We start from the raw sequence: 21,977 nt of genomic DNA, 5'->3' as shown, positions 1-21,977 counted from the left end.
ACTACCATACACTGTCATACACTATCATACACTGTCATACACTATCATACACTGTCATATACTATCATACACTATCTGCACTATATACGTACACTGTCATACACTGTCTACACTATATACACTACCATACACTCATACACTGTCATACACTATCATACACTACCATACACTGTCATACACTGTCATATACTATCATACACTATCTGCACTATATACGTACACTGTCATACACTGTCTGCACTATATACACTACCATACACTACCATACACTGTCATACACTGTCATACACTGTCATACACTATCATACACTATCTGCACTATATACGTACACTGTCATACACTGTCTGCACTATATACACTACCATACACTGTCATACACTATCATACACTATCATACACTGTCATATACTATCATTCACTATCTGCACTATATACGTACACTGTCATACACTGTCTGCACTATATACACTACCATACACTGTCATACACTATCATACACTGTCATATACTATCATACACTATCTGCACTATTTGCTTCTGCTGCTGTGGAAATTGATAATTCCAAGATGATCCTTCTTTTCTCATTTTAGCCTTTTTTCCATCAAACATGACTTTGCTTTTTCCCCCCCACTTCTATTGACTTTGGGTGAAAAAAAGTTCTGTTATATAAAAATTCATGTAAAAAATATATATATTTTAAAAAGTGTACCAAAAAAGAAGTCTTGTATTTCAGTACGAAAATACTTTCCTGACCATTTTCACCATCTCTAATCAAACTATCTTAGTTGATTGTTAAAAATTGCTCAAAGTTTTTAAAATAGTTGAAATAGATTTACGTGGGAAAAATACTCACTTTTCTGACTTGGAAAATGCAATTTAAAAATGCAAGTATGATTTTGAAAAGAATTGACTTAAAAATGACGTCCATTTTTAAACATCTATATTTAAGTGGTGCTCATATTGGGGAAAAATACATTTTAAAAACAATACAATTGTATGAAAAAGAACAAAAACCAAAAAAACATTTCATGCTTTTTTGAAATTATTATTTTTGGTCCAGTGTTCCACGACTGGGACCAAAAGCACATTGCACCTCTTCAAGATTCAAGATTGAAGAGTTTTATTGTCATATGCACAGTAAAACAGCAGTTATACTAAGCAATGAAATTCTTATTCTGTTCATTCTCCCAAGAAAAGGAAGAAAACACAAGAAAGAATAAGAACATAAGAAACATAAATACCAATAAATTAAGCAACAACAACAGAAGAGACATTAATACAAATAAATAAATAAATAAATAAAGTGCTATGAGTGTGTGCGTGTGTTGCGTGCGGCGTGTGTGAGTGCTTCGTTGAGAAGCCTGATGGCCTGTGGGTAAAAGCTGTTTGCCAGCCTTGTGGTCCTGGACTTCAAACTCCTGTAGCGTCTGCCTGACGGTAGGAGTGTGAATAATGAGTGTTGTGGATGTGTGCTGTCCTTGATGAGGTTGTGTGTTCTTCGTAGGACTCTAGTTTTATAAATGTCTTGCAGTGAGGGGAGGGCTGCCCCAACAATGTTCTGTGAGGTCTTGATCACCCGCTGGAGTGCCTTCCTATCACGTGTTGTACAGTTACCGTACCAAACAGTGATGGAGGCGGTAAGGACACTTTCCATAGTGCATCTGTAGAAGCAACTCAGGATTGTGGTGGACATGCCAAATTTCCTCAGTCTTCTCAGGAAGTACAGTCTCCTTTGGGACTTCTTCAGAATTTGTTGGGTGTTGTGAGACCAGGTGAGGTCCTCGCTGATGTGTGTGCCAAGGAACTTGAAGGTTTTCACCCTCTCCACCTCAGTCTCATCAATAAACAGGGGTCTATGCGGCTCCTTTTCCCTTGTTCTTGGGTCGATGATCATCTCTTTAGTCTTATCTGTATTGAGAAGGAGATTGTTATCACGACACCAGGTCGGTACAGATGCTTGTGCAAGCGACAGGTTAAATATGTCAGCAAGCACATCAGCTAGCTCTGATGAGCAAACCCGAAGTGCACGTCCTGAGATGTTGTCTGGGCCTGCTGCTTTTCGTGGGTTTGTTTTGTTCAGAACCCTGCGCACATCAGCTGATGTCACCATGAGAGGTGAGTCCTGTGTGCTCCCCAAGTCCAGCCACCCTCTCTGCTCATCAGGAGTTTGGGTGTCAAAGCGGGCATAGAACTCGTTCAGCTCATCTGGAAGTGTGGTTTGGCTGGACGTGGCTACGCTACTCTGCTGTCGATAGTCTGTGATGTGCTGGAGCCCCGCCCACATGTGCCGAGGGTCTGAGGTGGAATAGTAGCCCTCCAGCTTCTGTCTGTACTGTCTTTTGGCCTCTCGTATGGACCTCCTCAGGTCATATCTGGCCTTTTTGTAGTCCTCAGCGGTGCCCATGACAAATGCAGTCGAACGAGCACGTAGCTTAGCCCTTACATCACAGTTCATCCACGGTTTTTAGGGTATACTGTGTTAGGGTATTTTCTGTAATACTTGGTGGTGGTAACAGTCTCTATGCATGTGCTAATGTAGCCAGTAACAGCAGAAGCATATTCATCCAAATCAACAGTACAATCTTCCCTCCCCGCTGCAGTTTTAAACACATCCCAGTTTGTGCAGCCAAAGCAGTCCTGAAGTACTTGATCAGTTTCTTCATTCCACACTTTAACTGCTGTACTTACAGGGGGAGCTTGTTTAAGAAGTTGTCTGTATGTTGGATAAAGGAATATGGAGATGTGGTCGGCCTTTCCAAAGTGGGGTCTTGGAACAGCCTTCAAAGCACCTTTCATGTTGCTGTAGACTTGGTCCAGGATGTTATTTTCCCTTGTGGGAAAGCTCACATGCTGGTGCAAAAGTCTTTGGCCATCATTAGATGTGTTGTTTTAGCAATACTTTAATGACCATATAAAACCAGAAGGTCATTCAGTAGAGTGCAGATCCCCACCAAGGTTGAATTTTTATAAAAAATTTAAAAATAGTAATAAGGATTAAGTATATTTGTGTTTTGTTTGTCCGAGGGCAAATAGCATCCTGGAACAAAGTCTACAGCAACATGACAGGTGCTTTGAAGGCTGTTCCAAGTCCCCATTTTGGAAAAGCTAATGTCTCTTCTGTTGTTGTTGCTTAATTTATTGTTATTAATTTTTCTCCTGTTCTCATTCATTTTCTTGTGTTTTTCTTTCTTTCTTTCTGTTGGGAGAATGAACAGAACAAGAATTTCATTGCATGGCAGAGAACTACCTGTTCTACTGTGCATATGACAATAAAACTCTTCAATCTTGAATATTTGGGGAGGACAGTCCTGAGGTTACAGTGGTTGAAATCGCCAGATATAATGAATACAGCGTCCGGGTGTTTGGTCTCGTGTTTATCAATGAAGTCATGCAGGAGGCCGAGTGCGTTAGCGGTGTTAGCTCGTGGTGGAATGTAAACAGCAGTTAAGTACACAGCGTTAAACTTGTAGCCGAGGTTGGACTAACGGTGGTACCCTTGTCTCCAGCACCCTGTTGTATTGAAACAACAAAAAAGACTACATTTTACATTTTGTAATAAAATAAATAAATAAACATAAAAAGAGGTTATAAGTGGCGAAAAACACTTTTCTAGTTCCTGCTATCTAATATTTATTGAAAAAATATATTCAAAAAGTAACCACAACAAATCAAAAGTAAAAGAAACATGTTAAGAAAAAAAACCTGTTTGTATGAAAACGTTACATCATATTTCAGTGGAGGAAGAATACAAAAGTGAAAAGCTTTTTAGAAGACACTTGTTATTCCTTACTACAGTATTTTGTGTATTGTCAGCCAGGGTTACTGTACGCTTTGGGGGTTTTCCTGCCATCTAAAACTGGAATTAAGACTCACTTTTATGGTGCGTGTGTGTGTGCGTCAGGGAGCTGCTGAAGGACCACCCGTTCTTCAACGTGCCCGACGTGATTGACGAACTGAGCGGCTGCCACATCCTGACCACCACGCTGGTGTCGGGCTTCCCTCTGGAGCGGGCCACAGAAGTCACCCAGGAAGTCAGGAACGAGGTACCGCGGGCTCTCTGCCACGTGTTTTTACGCCACAGGTTGCTCAAACTCTGCTCACCAGAACTTTCTTTGGTAGATTTGTGAGCAAATCGTCATTTTATGCCTGAGGGAGCTTTTTGAGTTCCGCTACATGCAGACGGACCCCAACTGGTCCAACTTCTTCTATGACCCGCAAACACACAAGGTCAGCTCCCACATGTTTTATTCCCAACAAACCATAAATCAACATTTGTTGTGTCGGCAGGTGGCGCTCTTAGACTTTGGAGCCACGCGACAATTTGGAAAAGCCTTCACAGACACCTACATGGAGGTAAGACATGACGTGACATGACCTTCTTGCAATTCCACTTTGTGCCACCAGGGGTCGCGTGGTTCAGTAGCAAAGCCCCGACTGATGACTCAACAAAGTCCATCTCACAGCACAAGAGCATTTTCTTCCTTCACCTGGAGCATTGTAATCCACTGCAACCCCATAATGCATGTTTTATTTGAGTGTGTTTCATTTAGTTTGACATTTTAGTGCTAGTTCATGTATTATTTGGCTGTTTTATTTCATGTATTTTAATGCATGTATTATTGAAACGTATTCTTAAAATGTTTATGTACGATTTATGGATTATTTTTGAAATGTTAATGTATTTTGATTCCAGGCATTTGTGTGTGTGTGTGTGTGTGTGTGTGTGTGTGTGTGTGTGTGTGTGTGTGTGTGTGTGTGTGTGTGTGTGTGTAATTTTATGCACTAAGATATTCATCTTAATGTCATTTGATGCTTGAAGGTGTTTGTTTTCATGTAATATTTCGGATGTATTCATGCGGCGTATTAACGTGCAGGTTATCAAGGCGGCCGCACACCAAGACAGAGAAGGTGTCCTGCAGAGATCCCGGGACATGAAGTTCCTCACCGATTTGGAGTTGAAGGCAAGAAGCCGACTGCACGCGCTTTTCTGTCGAAACGGACGACTGAAATGTGTTGAAATGTCGTCGTCAGGCGATGGAGGACGCCATCGTGATCCTGGGAGAGGCCTGGTCCTTGTCGGAGCCCTTCGACTTCGGATCACAGAGCACCACCGAGCGCATCCACCGCCTCATCCCAGTCATGCTGAGGGAGCGCCTCACGCCGCCACCCGAGGAGACCTACTCCCTGCACCGCAAGATGGGCGGCTCCTTCCTCATCTGCTCCAAACTCAAAGCCAAGATCGCCTGCAGGGACATGTTCCGCAAGGCCTACGCTTGCTACCGGCAGGACGAAGGACGTCCCGGTTAAAGATGTGCTAGAAATTGCACTACTTCTGCCTTACGGACCAGGGGGAGCCACTGCTGTGCCTCGAGAATGTTGGGATAATGTTTATTTGTACAAATGTGTTGATAGAGTATGTTTCCATGCAATAAAAACGATACAGACGCTGCAGAAACACAACAGTTTGCATGAAATTCTAAAGAGGTCCTACCAGCCACCTTTGCAATCAAAAATGCACAGCTAGTCTCTACCGCCCTCCTGTGGCCAATAACCGGTAGTACAAGTTAACTTCTACAACGTCCTGGCAGCATCCTCACCTGTCATGAATGAGGTGTCAGCCTTGGTGCTTCCGGACTGTTCCACTTGGATTGTGACGCCGCTCAACGCAAACTCGCAGCGCTCGCCAGGATGAAATTTGGATCGGCGTCGTCCTCTGCAAAATACAGCACGCGACTGTTAGCGAGCGACTGAGTCTGCATGACAGTATTTTTGGACGTGGCCCTAATACCCTGTCATACTCAATATTTCTGCCATCTAATCATTGATTTTAAATATATGTATATACATATATATCAATTATATATTTTTAACAAGTAACAAAAAAAAAACATTTTATGAAATAGCCTGGGGAAAAAAAATCATACATTTCAAATCCTCAGAATGTCCTAATACTGTATGGAGTATGGGGAGACTGGGGACGGTTGCAACAAGCCTTATTTGTCTAATCAGTAACATGCTAGAGTGATGACACTCATACTGCACATGCTCAGTTAGACACTCTACTCGCCAAGAAGAAAGCGGCCATATTGCGCATCTGTTCCAGCTTCTATCAAGACAAAGTCGTTTTGGAGGTATGAAAGTAGCTGTATTTTTGTCATACTATCCTAATATTTTGTATGAATTACTCCAGACCCACCTGGTTTGAATCACTGTTTTGTTGACTATTCAGCAACATTGCTTACATTTGTCAATGTCACTGTGGCTAGTTGGCGCTTGGTGTTTTGTCGTGACTGATACTATGGGGACGGTTGCAACTGTCCCCATGCTAATATCCAAATAGACCACACTAGGCTCAATTAATATATTTTACTGCTCATGATGGGCAGAATAGGGAATCATACTAAGAAATTAATGCTAATGATAAACAAAATAATTCAAAATCTGAACAGAGGAAGGCAAAAAGAATACAAGAACATCAAACCACAAAGAAAAGTGTAAAGAAAACCAAAAAAAGAAGAGAGAAGAATCAGACTCTGAAAAGGAAGAAGATGTCTGTTTTCTTTTCTGTGAGCTAGAATAGTTCAGAAGCTGCTGGAATAGTTCACAAGACAGCAGATTTGTTGGGGAAGAGGCGAGTGTTGTAGTTTTATTTTTTAAGCATTTGTGTGCCTTTAACAAAACTTAAAAATCAAACTTTATATTCATTTGAGTTTTAAAACAATGTGAATTTTGTTCACTAAAACTGTTCACTGTTTGTTCACATGTTTAATAAATGTTTTTTGCACTCCAAATTATTCTATTCTTTTTGTCCCAAACTGAAATATTGAGTTTTTATAGCGTCCGTAACATTTGCACATTGACTCAAAGTAGGCCTATGTTTTACACAAAACTAAACTTATTCAATACTTTAATATTGTATACTGTGGTTATTTAAACAAAAAGCATACAATTTTGGTGAAGTTTACTGTTTTTTGATATATCTGAATTTTTTTATTCAAATAATGACAGATTGATATGTTATATGTAACCATCTTTAAATGGTACGGCTATTTAGCAGACAGATGTAGCTTTACTGTGGAAAGATTTGGTGTGCCTAGTCTAAATCATCTCTGAGTAATTGAGAGTAATGTAAAAAGTGTTGCAACTGTCCCCAGTCTCCCCTACATGTAAAAAAAATATAGAGACGTCCTAATAAAAAAAATGTATATGTTTAAAAATGGATTCATGTTGGGAAAGAATGATCTTTGTAATGTAGAAATGATGTGTTAAAAACTATGAAACCTTATTATACTAAAGCTCATGTCCTCTAAATAAGAAATAAATATATTTCCAAAGATATACATGTGGGGAACAAAACACTTTTTTGCCATGTAATAATTTTAAAACTATATCTTAAAAAAAAAAAAAAAAGCAACGTATTACCAAAAAAAGCATGATGTCCAAAAATGTCATAATAAAGGTCATACGATATCTCATACTCAAAAAGTCCCAGTAAAGAAAATAAATGCCCTAACGGGTCATATAAATATATAGAATTGAATATATTTTTAAATTATTGATGTGGTGAACAATAACATCATTTTCAGGGAAGAAGAAGACGACCTGAGATGAAGCGACTTACGCCAAATTAGGTTTTCACCAACCTAATTTTCCAAAAAGTCCAAATGTACCATATTTTGTTTTGTTCCTTTCACATATTATCACATCACGGATGATGCAGTCAACACTGCCATCCACACAGCCCTTTCTCACCTACAGGGCCAGGACACATACGTCAGAATGCTATTTATAGACTATAGCTCTGCTTTTAATACAGTCAGCCCCCACAAACTCACAAATAAGCTCCTCACACTTGGCCTGTCACCCTCCCTCTGTAACTGGGTGTTTAACTTTCTCACAGGCAGGCCCCAGTCAGTCAGAGTCCACAATCGCACATCCAGCTCAAGAACTGTGAGCACTGGGACCCCACAGGGGTGTGTGCTGAGTCCGCTCCTCTACACGCTCTTCACCTACGATTGCGTGGCCTCCCAGAACAACACCAGCATCATTAAATTTGCGGATGACACTACAGTCATCGGACTGATCACTGGTGGTGTTGAAACATCATACAGAAGAGAGGTGGCGGACCTCATAGCTTGGTGTCGTGATAACAATCTCCTTCTCAATACAGATAAGACTAAAGAGATGATCATTGACCCAAGAACAAGGGAAAAGGAGCCGCATAGACCCTCGTTTATTGATGAGACTGAGGTGGAGAGGGTGAAAACCTTCAAGTTCCTTGGCACACACATCAGCGAGGACCTCACCTGGTCTCACAACACCCAACAAATTCTGAAGACGTCCCAAAGGAGACTGTACTTCCTGAGAAGACTGAGGAAATTTGGCATGTCCACCACAATCCTGAGTTGCTTCTACAGATGCACTATGGAAAGTGTCCTTACCGCCTCCATCACTGTTTGGTACGGTAACTGTACAACACGTGATAGGAAGGCACTCCAGCGGGTGATCAAGACCTCACAGAACATTGTTGGGGCAGCCCTCCCCTCCCTGCAAGACATTTATAAAACTAGAGTCCTACGAAGAACACACAACCTCATCAAGGACAGCACACATCCACAACACTCATTATTCACACTCCTACCGTCAGGCAGACGCTACAGGAGTTTGAAGTCCAGGACCACAAGGCTGGCAAACAGCTTTTACCCACAGGCCATCAGGCTTCTCAACGAAGCACTCACACACGCCGCACGCAACACACGCACACACTCATAGCACTTTATTTATTTATTTATTTGTATTAATGTCTCTTCTGTTTTTGTTACCTAATTTATTGGTATATATGTTTATGTTTCTTATGTTCTTATTCTTTCTTGTGTTTTCTTTCTTTTCTTGGGAGAATGAACAGAATAAGATTTTCATTGCATGGTATAGCTGCTGTTTTACCATGCACATGACAATAAAACTCTCTTGAATCTTAAATATTACAACCTAAAAAAACATTTTTTTCTTTAATATTTCAATTTCATGCTACTAAAATGATGGTTTTTTTTTTATATTTGGACTTTATTCTTGTAAAATTACTGCTGTGTTTGAAATTTTTGCTGCTGTTGTGTTTTAGTTTTGTTGTTAAAATATACTTTTAGAATGTGCCACTGGTCCCAAATAGAAAATAAGACATATTAGACAAAGAAAACCTGTTTACCACTTTCTAAATCCACTTGTTGACATTAGAGTCCTCCAGACATGCAATAACACCCCTACAGTCACCTTTACACTCCTATTGCCCAATATAGTAGACATAGTAAGAGAAAATAAGACAGTTTACCTTGTAGGGAAGCAGAGTGAGTGGCAGACAGGAAGTGAGCTTGTTGTAGCCGTGTTGTGATTATTATTATGCCTGTTGTGAGATGATTTAAACCTGCACTGTTCAAGTGTGGTGCTTCGGTGGTGGTCTCAGTATAGAGTACTACAATCACAACCTGGTGGTCTTAATGGCTGATATTCTTTGGATTTTAGTCCATGGAGTCACTTTTATGCTTGAGAAGGTTTCATTTGGGCAAACTACATACAATTAGCTTCAGTGTGCTTACTTTTTTGCTAATAAGAGGCTGTGGTCAACCAAAAACAGCAACCATTCATGAGATCATGTTGGAGAAGCCGCGATGTAGCGAGGGACTGCATGTAAGAATTCAGAGTGATTTGGGGTGCATGAGAAAGTGGACTGCTCAGTCAGCGTTAATAAATGTAGTACGCATGACAGCTGAATAGCAACATTTTAAAGCACATGCAGAGCCAGACAAAGCACTTCATATGCTTTTACAGCCCGATTGTAAAGTTCATAAAAACTCCATCAGGAGGTTGCCTACAGTCACAGCTGTTAATGTGTGGGACTGCAGGTAGTTGACTAGAGGCATTAATTGGAGCATTGGTGGCTCTCACAGGATGTTTATGGCGACGGTGCAGCCTGAAGTGAGAAGTATCATGTCGCTGTCGATGTGATCACCGCCATCTGTGATCCTCCGCACGGCCGACCAGACCAGCACCGCCGTCACGGTCCAGATGGACATGAGTGACAGCAGCATGCCGAGAATCTCTGATGGACAGACACCAGTCATCCAGTCAAACTACCAACAGCACACAAGTCCATTGATAGGGGGTCACCTGTTTGATACCATCCAAAGGTCATGGTGGGGGTGGGCGGCGGCCTGAGACCCACAGAGAGAAGATGCTCACCGCGATGCTTCCACCGTCAGCCAGGAGGTGTGCGGCGTCTGTCATGATGACCGTGTGCAGCACACCCGCCTGCCATCAGACAAACATCTCCAATGACTCATACTGACTGGAACACACCACCATCACGACATGTCATCCATGCACAACCCATAGCAATCAAACATTTTCAAAGTTCACACCACATTCAACAATCCTACACTCTCAGCAAGGTCCCTGAGGGTGCACGGGACTTCCCAACCAGTCTGCATGTGTTTTGTAGACTTGGAGAAGGCATTCCACCCTGTTCCTCAAGAAATTCTCTGGGCTGTCCCTTGGCGATAAGGTGAGAAGGACTGTCATCCGGGAGAAACTCACAAGACACGCTGAACCAGATGAGGTGGCTCAGGCATCTGGTCAGGACGCCTCCCTGGGGAGGCGTTCAGGGCACGTCCAACTGGTAGGAGGCCTCGGGGAAGACCCAGGACACGTTGGAAAGACGTGTCTCTCTCAACTGGCCTGGGAACACCTCGGGATCCGCTGGAAGGAGCTTGACAAAATTGCCGGGGAGAGGGAAGTCTGGGCTTCCTTGCTTAGGGTGCTGCCCCCGCCCAGCCTTGGATGAGCAGAAGAAGATGGATGGATGGATGGCAACACATTCAGGAGACAACTACTGCTTTGTAAGAATGCTGTTCGAATACTTGGATTACATTGTGAACCAGTCTTGAATCATACTTGCTCATTCCACACCAGTGTAGCTGGAACACAATAGGAATATTAAGAATACTGTTGGAATATTTACAAAGCACTCCCAACGCCGTACGAGTGCCGTTCTATTGCTGCTGGTCTGATGGTGCAGCATCATCAGGAATAGGCGCTGTAGATGCCTGTATATGTATAGATATATATACACACACACACACACTCCCGGAGGGGAAGCGTCCGAGTCGGAGCCGTGTTGGTCAGGAGTGCTGAAAGACAAGACAAGCTGATGACGACGCACAACACTAGCCGGCAAAAGGTGAGCCGCCTACCGGGATTCTTGGGACAGCTCCATCGCCTCTCAATTGCTGCCAAGGGAAAGTCAGCCACGTGCCACCTGCTCCGACCCGTGTTATCAGTAAGGAGGTGGAGCACGCTGCCGACCAATGAGCGTGCAGGTGGACGCAGTGGGATCAGTGACACCTGAGTTTATTTAATCAGAAAACACCTTAACAGTGACATACTGTACATTACTGATTGCTGATGTCCAACACATAATAAACACCAAAGACAAAAGCTCACAAGTTGGATGATATCATCTAAGGCTTTCTCTTGGGTGCACATGGAAGAAAACGCATATAAAAAGTGGATTTTGGATGGACAGGCCAGGACCTAACAGATGAAAATGTAGTTTCCAGTCATTTGATGATGTACATATTGGAATGAATACATGGCACCCTCACGTGAGTTCTCTTGGCTTCTGGCAGCCATCTTGGTGCCTTTCAATCCATCTTGCAGATGATTGGCCCCAGTCAGCAGTTAAAAAAACAATCATGTTTATATTTGGCCACCGCTGCATCATTGGCACTCTGACACGAGGCTTTGGTCATGTGACCACTGTCCAGATGCTCCCCTCCAAAATAGTTTTAAAAAGATAAATATCTAACTGGATGCGGGAAAAACAACCCCGTGGCACCTAAAAAAGCAAAAATAACCTGCTGATGTAAACGAAAAAGGAACAAAAAAAAACATATCCATCCAAACTTCCAGCCAAGACCAGGACCACGGAGAGCCTGACCCCTTCACTCCTCCACCGACAGGAGTACGGCTCCGTTGCTGGCGTGGGGCTGAATGACGACGGCAGTGTCCTCACCTGCAGCGGGTGACACACACGATGTTTCACGGTCAAATGCTGGGTGCTGGTTCCCAAAAGACTGCAATCTATCTGTGGAGGTGGGCTGCAGATGGTAGATGACATCGTTGTCTCGTTTGCATAATTAACCCTGACGTTTGTGCGTGTCATTTTTAGGGACATGGAGAGAGAAAAAAAAACATGAAAAGCAAAACAAATGTTTACAAAGACAAATAAATGATCGTCTGTCACAGGCAAACCGAGCCCCTACGAGTGCATTTTAGATTGGGGGAGGCCACAGTGGAAATACAAGAATAAAGCCAAAATATTAAGAGACAATAAGTTGTAATCTTACGAGAATAACGTAATATTATCAGATGGCATTTTAGTGGCATAAAGCTGAAAGTTTACATTAAAAAAATTCCTTTTTTTTTAATTTATTTTTTTTAAAAGGTCATAATATGACCAGAGACAAAGCAAAGCTGACATTTTTGGAAAATTTGGTCACGCAAAAATAATAGAGAATGAAGTGAAAATATGATGGGATGAAGTCAGAATTAGAGAAGAAAATATACAGCACAAATGGAGAAAAACGGCCATGAATAATAAAGTGCAAATATTTAGACAATACAGTCTTATTGTAAAGAAGTTGCAATTTGAACACAAAGCACGGAAATATAAATAATAACAAGAAATAATGTCATTTTAGTAGCACTGAATTAACATGTTTTTATAATATATGCCAAACAAAACAAAACAACATTTTTGGAAAATTTGTTTGGGGGAACGTTATAATGGTATGGGAATAAAGTCCTAATATTACCATAAGAGAATTTACAAAGATTATTTAAGAAGAAAGTTTAATATTTGGAAAACAAAAAATCAACAGCCAAAATGGGGACAAAAAACACAGAGCAAAACAGATACTAATAGGCTTTTTCAGCTAAGATGAAAGACTTAGAATCTGTTAGCATATCTACATGTGTCATCCTTTCATTTTACACTATGTGGCCCTCGCTGGAAAGATGTGGACACACCAGGTCTAATAAAACCAGAAAACGTCAATATATTTGACCGCTAATCGCTTTTTAGAAAAAAAAAAAAAAAAAAAGAGGGCTCTGAATCACTAAATATAGCGACAAACACCGGCCTCTCCTGCAATGTGGTCTTATTCTCTGGCAGAGCAGCTGACAAGCTACGTTCATAGACAGTCCCATTATAATGTGTTTATAAGCAAGGGTGGCACCTTATCTATTTTTATTCCACCACGGATAAATGAATGCCTGGCAAACAGTTCTAGTATTCTGGGTGGGTTTATTATTCCTTAAAAGTGATTTTAATGGCACGTGTTTCTTCGTAGACTTCGAAGTACTGACTGCATTTATTTTACTGCACAGCGTGAGTGTTTTGGTCCATGGAAGTTGAGTGTGTGTGTTTTAGGCAGTATCAATACCTGAGGCGGCATCAGCAGCTCGGCCCGAGGTGTCAGCCTTGGCAGAGGGGCTCGGCTGAATAACAATGACAGCGTCTGGTGCTGGGAAACACAATGCAACACATTTCCTTTCAACATTAAAACCATCCTTTCATGGTGCACATGAGCCCCTGATGCATTTTAGACATTTCATGCATCAAAGTTGACAACAGGTATGTCTAAGAGCCTCAGTTCTTTTCCGTACGTTACACTACAGTTGTCTCTCGCCACGGCACGCTTCACTCTATCACGGTTTTTCAAAATATATGAAGAAATAAATGAATACGGCCTATTACCATAGTCAAAAAGCAAAAGTTATTTGATACATCTTTTGGAGTAATATGAATAGATGGGAAAGAAACTGCTCAATAATGATGTTTTAGCTGAAGAGAGATAGATAGCTTGACTTAGAATATATAAAATAGAGTGTGGAGGTTGCAAGGGTGTCCAACTTTCATCACTATTAGAGCTGCCAACTATTTGTCTTTTATTTATGACTGGCAACATTTCAGTTGTCCGCTACTTCATTTACCCAACACATCTCCACCAAAAACACGCTTTATGATATTTTGTGCTCGTTTGTCATGATATAAAAGGCATAAAATTCAACAGTTAGAATAAAAAACTACAAAGAGTTGAAGCAAATATTGGCTACTCAAAAGGAAACCGTGTGATACAATCACCATCATACGGCTGGACACATTATGTGTTTACGTTCACACACAAATAGTATGTTGAGGACAAGACATAAATACAGTAGCATAAGCACAGCAAGATAGTAAAGTTGTTTAGTACATACCCCACAAACATAATATCCACTTGTCGCTTCCCCGTGGGACAAAAACGAGCTCTGAACTAACCGCAGAGCTCGTTTGTTTTAAAAACAAAATGTCACAGTGGTAAAAAAAAAAAAGTCACATTTGGAGTCCCAAGTCCAGAAGCTAGGCGGACAGCTCTCGCCAATGTAAAGTGGATTACCATGTATTCATAAATTATTTACAATTTATGGTGACGTTTTTGCTGAAAAAAAGCCTATTTTTGGAGAAAAACTCAATTTCCACTCATGTACGAGGATCCACTGTATTGTTATATAGCCTTTTAAAAAAGCTCTGATATGTAGGTGCACACATTGGGGGGCTCACCATCCTCCTGCTCTCTGATTTCTGCTTCCAGGTCCTCGGGGTCCACGTAGAATCCGTTGTCCTCTTCCTCGGAGGGCTTGCACTTCCCACAGCAGAAGCAGCAGCAGCAGAAGCAGCAGCAGCAGGTGAAAATCCCACAGCACACCAGAAGGGCCTGAATAACAACAGCAACAAATGTGTGCTCAGAGTCCAGCTTCTTTTTTAAGATACAAACCTGGAAGCCAATATTCACACTTCCTCTCATTTTCACTGTATTTGTGATAAATACTAAATACTAATACTAAATATAGAAAAAGAATAAAATAGAATCTTTTATATAACAAACCTTGAGCTATGCTCCAACCCTCAGCTAATAACAAAGGAACAAAATACGAAGGAGTGTCTGGTTTAAGAGGACACTTAAGTGTCAGTAACAGAAAATACTTAACATTGAACAGTAGTATTTACCAAGTCAAGTTGGCCCACCACCCCACTCAAAACTCTCGTCAAATAGTCTCATTTTTAGTGCTAAGTTTGTGCTGTTAAAATGAACATTTTGTGCTATCAACTTTTTGAGTTATTAAAGATGTCATTTTCCAGTGATGACATTCAAGAGATTCAAGATTCAAGAGAGTTTTATTGTCATGTGCATGGTAAAACAGCAGTTATACCATGCAATGACATCATCCAGTGATGAAATCATCGCCACCCAGCATTCTCCGAATGAAACAGTCTCATTCTTTTCATCTTCGTTCGTGCTGTTTGGTGCAAATAAAGTACGTTTGTTTTCATTTGCGGTTTCAAAGATTTCTCCGGTGATGTCATCCAGTCACAACACACCAAAGCAAGCCAAAGTGGTCCCAGTGGTTTCACCTGATCTTAACTTCTTGCAGCTCCTTGCGTCCTCCTTGGTCAAAAAAGACAGCAATGCAAAGCCAGTGTTACAGTATGTTCCGTTTATTTAAGAAGACCACCCTTCCATGCCTGTAGGTGGCGGTCAGACCTACCTGTATACACCTGTGGAATGTTCATCTCACCACTTATTTCCTCCAGATCACACCTTACATCTCCGGCCAATGGAAGCACGTTTCAAGTACATTCCCAGCATTGATGCTAGTGTAAAAATGCAATGCTACATTTGTCTTGCAATCTATGCTAAATCAAATAAAAGAGGGCGAACGGTAGGCTGTGACGTCATCATCAGAGAAATCTTTTCAACGTCATTCAGTCAACATTTTTAGAAGACACAAGAATGTCCTTATTTTGTGCCAGGAACACCAACCTGTCAAGTGCATCAGGCTTAGCAAGAGTCTGTCTGAGTTCCTTGTATATTTGTGGTAGAGCTTGTCGTACTACAGCATTGCGAGTGAGAAGCTCGCTGGACGTGACCAGATTCACCTATTAGAAGTGACTTTGGCCTTGGCTTTTTTGTAATGTTGCTGGCAAATTCCTTGCAAGTTTCCTGTTGTTTAGTGCTTGTTTTCAGAGAGCTAGTCGCTTATTTCTCATGTCTCTGCTGCAAATGTGCATGAGAAGGAATTCTACGAGCCACATTGTGCTTGCAACGTTGTACACCAACCGTACACCAACCAGACACGACTGTTGTCTTCAATTCCATTTATGGCGAGCATCTTGACAGAAACAACACTGCTGAATTTAACAAGCCATAGCCTCATGTAGTTACTACTTTACGCCACAAGATGGCAGACATCTGTAACTTTAATCTGAGCAACATCAGTGGGCGTGTTTCTATGCAAAGTTTAGGAATTTATAGAGTTTGAACTCCTGTGTGATGACACTCCACAAGCAGCACATACTGGAGCCGATGCTTTGCTTCACCATGTTCGGGGTGGCAGGAGGGGATGTGGTGGGTGTAGCAGGGGTGGTCAAAACACAGCTAAAGGTGAGGGGCGTAGGGGGATTGCAAAAAAAAAAAAAAAACGCAAACAGCAGCAGACGCAGTAGAATCCGCGGCAGAAAATGCACTGCTAATAGCGGTGGAGGCAGCAGTGGTGCTCAAGATCCTGCTGTAAATGTTTGCTTGAGAGATGAGGAAGAGGATCACAAATGGATCAGACATTTTGATGAGCCTGTTGGGTATCATGGATACAGGGATCTGACTAAGTCTGCGCCTGGTGATGTCATATTATGCAAATTAGATGAGTGAATGTACTCCCATCACAAACTTTGGGTTCATATTGATGGTTTCTGTCTTTATTTCTGCCTTTTTCTCTAACCACTTTCAAGCAACAAACTTGAAATAGTAATATCTAAACTGAATCTTTTTTTTTTTTTTTGGCTCCTAAAGAGTTAATTCTGGGTTACTTCCTGCCATGGAGACTGGCGTGTGCCCAGAACACCAGCTCCCCTCCAGTAGCACGCACATGCAAGACAGAGAACTAGTTTCCCTATGCCAGGTAAATTAATCTGACGTTTAAAAAGCCAAACAAGTTAACTGGTCGCACATGTGCGAGTAGATGAAAAATTGACTTTTAGTCGCAAAACGTGACCATTTAGTCACAGTCTGGAGCCCTGATCCCAGTTCCCACCTCACCTTGAACCAGCACTTGGACATAAGGAAGTAGTATTTGACGCTCTCGTCCCCAAACTGCTCGGCCACGTAAAGGCCCATGGAGCCGTACTCGTCGTAGATGACGCGCTTGTTCTCGTCGCTGAGGATGGAGTTGGCGTTGTTGATCTCTTTGAACATCTCAGCCGCCCCGGGGTTGTCGGGGTTCTTGTCGGGGTGGTGTCTCAATGCCAGCTTCCTGTAGTCAAATGATTCCAAAAGCATTATCTGCCTCAACAAGGGCTGCATAATACCTTCATGCACGATAACTGGAACTGATTATTTCTATTTACCCTAATTGCAATGACAAACAAACTGCTTTGAAATCCAAACAGAGCCATTGAGGAGAGTTAGTTTGACCTTGGGCAAACCCACCTGTAGGCCTTTTTTATCTCCTCTGCTGATGCTCCCTTCTGCAGGCCCAGGACTTTGTACAGGCTGTCCCCCGCTGTGGACATTTTCCGCTGAGGTCTGTCTGGGTCGTCCATGTTTCAAGATCCGCTGAAATAAACACAGCACGTTATTCTCCGACAGAACAAAACACACCCAGAACTTTCACTTAAACTGGTTTTAAGTTTTAAAAAAAGGGGGAAGTAAATGAACCTCTTAAAAGTAGACGTTCCGGGCAACCTATTGTATTGTACATTACAGCATTTAACATTCATCTTGAAGTTTGAATGAAAAACAATAACCTAGCTGGGCTTGCACATTGTTCAATTACTGTATGTATGCACTTTTCAAAATGGATGTATTTAAAAGGGGTGAGTGTACCTTGCCTACATTGGTAATTACATTTGTACTACTGTGCCCGCTGTCATATCAGATTTTACGGCTTTACAGTTTGACTCACGGTTGCTCAATCTGTGGCATTTAAGCTAAAATAATTTAAGCAACATAGTTCCAACGTATTTTCTTTGCTTCCGGCTAGTAAGATCTTAAACACTTTTATTCGACTCAAATACTTTTGGTGACTTTATTGTTTTAAAAAAAAGCTGCCGGGTGAACTTTCAATAGAGTGCTAACATGCCTTAGCTAACTTTAGCAAAACAGCAACAAATGGTAGACCCTTACATTCTGGGCGAGATTAATCGGTGTTTTATGGGTCAAATCATGGAGTCCAAACGTTGTAGTCCTACTGTCTGGTTGTTATGAAGCGAAGTTGACTCGCAAGTTGTTGTGTGTATCACACCGGTGTCTTCATGATGAGTGGGAGAGGCAGGAGTTAGCAAGCTGGCTAGTTTAGCGGCATTCAGAGCGGAACCCGGAAGTGCATACCGGATGTGACGTTCCTGTGACAATAATGTTACGAGTTTAATCTCATAAAATGCTGATTTTTTTCTCTTAATATTTTGACTTTATTCTCGTAAAATGACTATTTTTCCCCTTTTCTCCAAGTTTTTTTTTAATTTTCCAACTATTTAATTTAAACTTTACTCTTTTTCTTCTTTTCTTCTTGTAATGATTTGTCATATTTTCACTTTATTCTTGTAACATTTTTTACCCCAATGTAATTTTCCAAAAATGACTTTATTCTTTTTGTTTCTCATGTTACGCATTTTAAAGTTGTTTTTCCAACATCTGAACCTCATGCAACTCAAGTGGCATAATTTTTCCTCATATTACACGTTTGTTCTTGTAAAAGTGTGACTTTCTCATTTGAATTGTATTGTATTGTATTGTATTTGTACTTTATTTATCCCACAGCGGGGAAATTCCCTTGTTACAGCAGCAAGCAAGATACGCAAGCAAAGAATACATAGTGACTACAACATGGTTCAGGTGGTGCAGGTGTTGTCGGTAGCGGTCGGAATGAAGGACCTGCGGAACCTCTCCTTATTACACCGTGGGTGTAACAGTCTGCTGTGAAGGAGCTGCTAAGGGAACCCACAGTGTCATGTAGGGGGTGAGAGGTGTTGTCCATGATGGATGTCAGCTTAGCCAACATCCTTCTCTCCCCCACTTCCTCCACGGAGTCCAGAGGACCGTCCAGGACAGAGCTGGCTCTCCTGATCAGCCTATTGATCCTGCTCCTGTCCCTGTCCATGCTGCCCCCTCTCCAGCAGCCCACAGCATAGAAGATGGCTGAGGCCACCACAGAGTCATAAAAGGTCCCTAAGAGAGTCCTGCACACACCAAAGGACCTCAGTCTCCTATGACTGCGAATACGACTTTATTTTCTGTTTTGTCCCATTAATCTTTTTTTTTAATCCGAAATTCATTTCAACTTTCCCCTCGTACATTTTCTTCTCATAATCATGACTTTATTCTCATAATAATTGAACTTTTTAAAGTATTACACTTTTTAAAACAAATCTTTAATATTTCAACCTTATGCTCCTAAAACGACATTTTTCCTCATGAGTTTATTCTTGTAAAATTATGTGTTTTCTTGGAATATTTTGAATTTTACGTGAGATTACAGCTGTTTTTTTACATTTGTTTTTTTTTCAGTTTTCCAAATATTTCATTTCAGCTTTTGTCACGTACATTTTGTCATATTTTGACTTTGTCATGTTTTTCTTTTTACCCCAATCAGATTATACAAAATTGACATGATTCTTTTCGTCATATTACATCTTTTAAACAAGTTGTTTTTCTTTTTCTTTTCATAGTGACATTCTTTGTCCTCATATGAGAATTTTATTCTGGTAAAATCGTGACGTTTTTTCCTCAATCAAATACAATTTTTTTCTCATAAAGTTACAGCTGTTTTCCCATTTTCCAAGTATTTCATTCCTACTTTCCTCTCATAATTATTACTTTTACTCCCATCATATTTTGACTTTATTCTCATAATATAACTTTTTACACCAATCTAACTTTCATCAATTACATCTTCATTTTTTTTTGTTTCTCATGTTCCATCTTTTAAAACAACTTTAATATTTCAGATTTCTGCTACTAAAATGACATTACTCTTCCTCATAATACACGTTTAGAATTGAAAATCTTTTAAAATGACAACTTTTTCTTGTTATACTGTGTCTTTTTCCTTCATGTTTGGATTTTATTCTTGTAAAATGTCTGTTGTTTTTCCCATTTCTGTTGCTTTTTGAAAAAAATGAAAATAAAATTTCCAAATACTTCAAGTATATGTTCCTCTCCCAATGTTTGGACTTCCCCCCAACCTAAGGTTATCCTTTTCTTGTAGAATCACTGCTGATTTTCCCACTTTTGCTGCCACCGGCAGCAGGTAAGACTGACGGTACAACGCTCCATTTTTCAAATGTGCATCAACGCAAAAGTCTTCATACTGTGCATTATTACTCAACCTCCCTGAAACGTGATCTTGTGATGGACAATGGCGTCTTACGTTACAAAGCCAGCGCCATAGCAGCGAGCGCCGCACAGACCCATGGACCTTGCACACCACAAACACCCCACGCTGCAGCGAGAGCCGCGGGCGGGTTGGAACCCGACCCAACCCGAGGAGCGAGACCTCCAGCTGAAGCTGGACCTGCTGGAGAAACAGTTCAGGTACACGCGCGGAACGCTCCAGCAACGCCACCGCCGGCTGTCAAGTGAACGCGGGCGGGTCGTGATGCTGAAGGCCTGCGAGCCCAAAGCCACCGTCGGCATCGCGATGAAAGAAATAGTGGAGCGCGTCGACGCGGAGGTGCACGCCCGTACCTCCAACGAGCAGAAGCGCTCGGTGTCGGCGCCGCTGGGCCGCGTGCAGAGGAGCTTGTCCTTTGTGCAGATGAAGAGCATCGCCGCCATCGACTCCATCTCGGAAAGAGAAGCGTCGAGGAGTCAGCGAGAAGCCCGAGAGCGGGTAGCAAGGCTGAAGATCCTCCAGAGGGAAAGTTTACACGGGAAGGTGATGGACTTCATCCAGCAGCTGGAATACAAGAACCACACGGAGCTCTTGAGGGAGAAACCTCTTTAGAGGACTCAACAGAACATTTTATTATCAGCAATGTGTTGGCTTGCTGCGTGAACTAAACAATATGACCCAGCTTTTTCATGCTGGCCAAAGCTCTGTGGACCGGCGTCTCAATGAGGAGGCTGCTGTTCTTCATCCACGCAGGAGAATCTGGAAGCTCCTCGTCTGAAAAAACACAATAACGTAATAAAGAACGTGGTGATAAATATTATTCCCAAGTGTTAGCACCTAGCATGTGTTTCAAGCCGCAGCACATTAGTCAAGTCAAGGAGTACAATTCTTTGTCTTGTGCTGCAAAAATACTAATAAAGAAGGAAAACAGTCATCTTCTCCTTGATACACGACTAATTCATTTGGGTGGTTTATCAGTACATGCAGGCGTCTCCACAGAAAACACAAGGACTTTAGAGATATTCTTTGCTAGTTTCTAATTCATTTATAAATAGTCATTCTTAAAATGAAAGAAATACTGTATCCCCCTACATAAATTACATGTTTCATGACAAAATAAATAGCTGCTAACTAAACAGCTCATAACTAAATATCTCAGAACTACATACCTTCAAATGAAATCATTTCACAATAGCTCATAACTCCCTAAATAGTCAATATAACCAAATTAAAACAATATAACTAAGCAAATAGCTCATAACTAAAGAAATATCTCTAACTAAATAGCTTTCAGTGAGATCAACATTTCATCCCAAAATAGTTCCTAACAAAATAAATGTCACAAAGTCAATCTCCTAAGCAAAGAAATACCTTGAAATGAAGAAGTACAGTAGCTCCTAGAGTATTGAGTATTTCCTAAACACCTACAGTACGTACATCGAGGGAAAGGCTTCTTGAGACGTCATCTGTACATCTGTGAAGAAGGTGTCGGACG

The 21,977-nt window shown here is 41.4% G+C and overlaps 3 protein-coding genes across 8 annotated transcripts in view; 1 reads left to right on the top strand and 2 right to left on the bottom strand.

Moving 5' to 3' along the window:
* LOC129192120 (putative deoxyribonuclease TATDN3) overlaps positions 1-21,210 on the top strand; it is a 40,056-nt gene extending 18,846 nt beyond the window's left edge. For 3 of the 5 annotated variants that reach the window (XM_054795704.1, XM_054795712.1, XM_054795703.1), the window contains 7 exons: positions 3,903-4,044; positions 4,121-4,228; positions 4,289-4,354; positions 4,876-4,962; positions 5,033-6,132; positions 14,689-14,782; positions 18,910-21,210. In XM_054795704.1, coding sequence (XP_054651679.1) covers positions 3,903-4,044; positions 4,121-4,228; positions 4,289-4,354; positions 4,876-4,962; positions 5,033-5,308 — 679 coding nt within the window. In that variant the 3' untranslated portion in view covers positions 5,309-6,132; positions 14,689-14,782; positions 18,910-21,210. Of the gene's footprint in view, positions 1-3,902; positions 4,045-4,120; positions 4,229-4,288; positions 4,355-4,875; positions 4,963-5,032; positions 6,133-7,901; positions 8,132-8,171; positions 12,146-14,688; positions 14,783-18,909 lie in introns of those variants that run through there. The other 2 variants (XM_054795705.1, XM_054795710.1) reach the window with 2 other exon arrangements.
* dnajc5gb (DnaJ (Hsp40) homolog, subfamily C, member 5 gamma b) lies at positions 11,368-20,984 on the bottom strand. Of its 2 annotated transcripts, none has more exons than XM_054795718.1 (6): positions 20,836-20,984; positions 17,581-17,706; positions 17,191-17,404; positions 14,658-14,811; positions 13,498-13,578; positions 11,368-12,065 (listed from the first exon to the last, which is right to left on the bottom strand). In XM_054795718.1, exons 2-6 carry the CDS (start codon positions 17,691-17,693, stop codon positions 11,995-11,997), a joined length of 633 nt encoding a protein of 210 aa, XP_054651693.1. In that variant the 5' UTR covers positions 17,694-17,706; positions 20,836-20,984; the 3' UTR covers positions 11,368-11,994. The 2 variants fall into 2 exon arrangements, with proteins under 2 accessions (XP_054651693.1, XP_054651692.1); XM_054795717.1 differs by lacking the exon at positions 20,836-20,984 and adding an exon at positions 18,277-20,750.
* Positions 21,109-21,977, bottom strand: part of cenpo (centromere protein O) — a 9,055-nt gene continuing 8,186 nt past the window's right edge. Inside the window, exon 5 of the mRNA XM_054795702.1 lies at positions 21,109-21,256. Within this exon, the coding sequence (XP_054651677.1) occupies positions 21,147-21,256 (110 nt within the window). The 3' untranslated portion in view covers positions 21,109-21,146. The remainder of the gene's footprint in view (positions 21,257-21,977) is intronic.

Source organism: Dunckerocampus dactyliophorus, chromosome 13 (genome assembly GCF_027744805.1).
Source record: "Dunckerocampus dactyliophorus isolate RoL2022-P2 chromosome 13, RoL_Ddac_1.1, whole genome shotgun sequence".
NCBI classification, from domain to species: domain Eukaryota; kingdom Metazoa; phylum Chordata; class Actinopteri; order Syngnathiformes; family Syngnathidae; genus Dunckerocampus; species Dunckerocampus dactyliophorus.
This window is presented reverse-complemented; position numbering and strand designations above follow the sequence as displayed.

Coding starts and splice junctions, on each gene's coding strand:
- dnajc5gb (XM_054795718.1), bottom strand. CDS start 17,693: ATGGACGACCCAGACAGACCTCAGCGGAAAATGTCCACAGCGGGGGAC. Junction 17,405..17,580: donor GAGATAAAAAAGGCCTACAG/GTGGGTTTGCCC, acceptor ATTTGACTACAG/GAAGCTGGCATTGAGACACC. Junction 13,579..14,657: donor AATCAGAGAGCAGGAGGATG/GTGAGCCCCCCA, acceptor TGTGTTTCCCAG/CACCAGACGCTGTCATTGTT.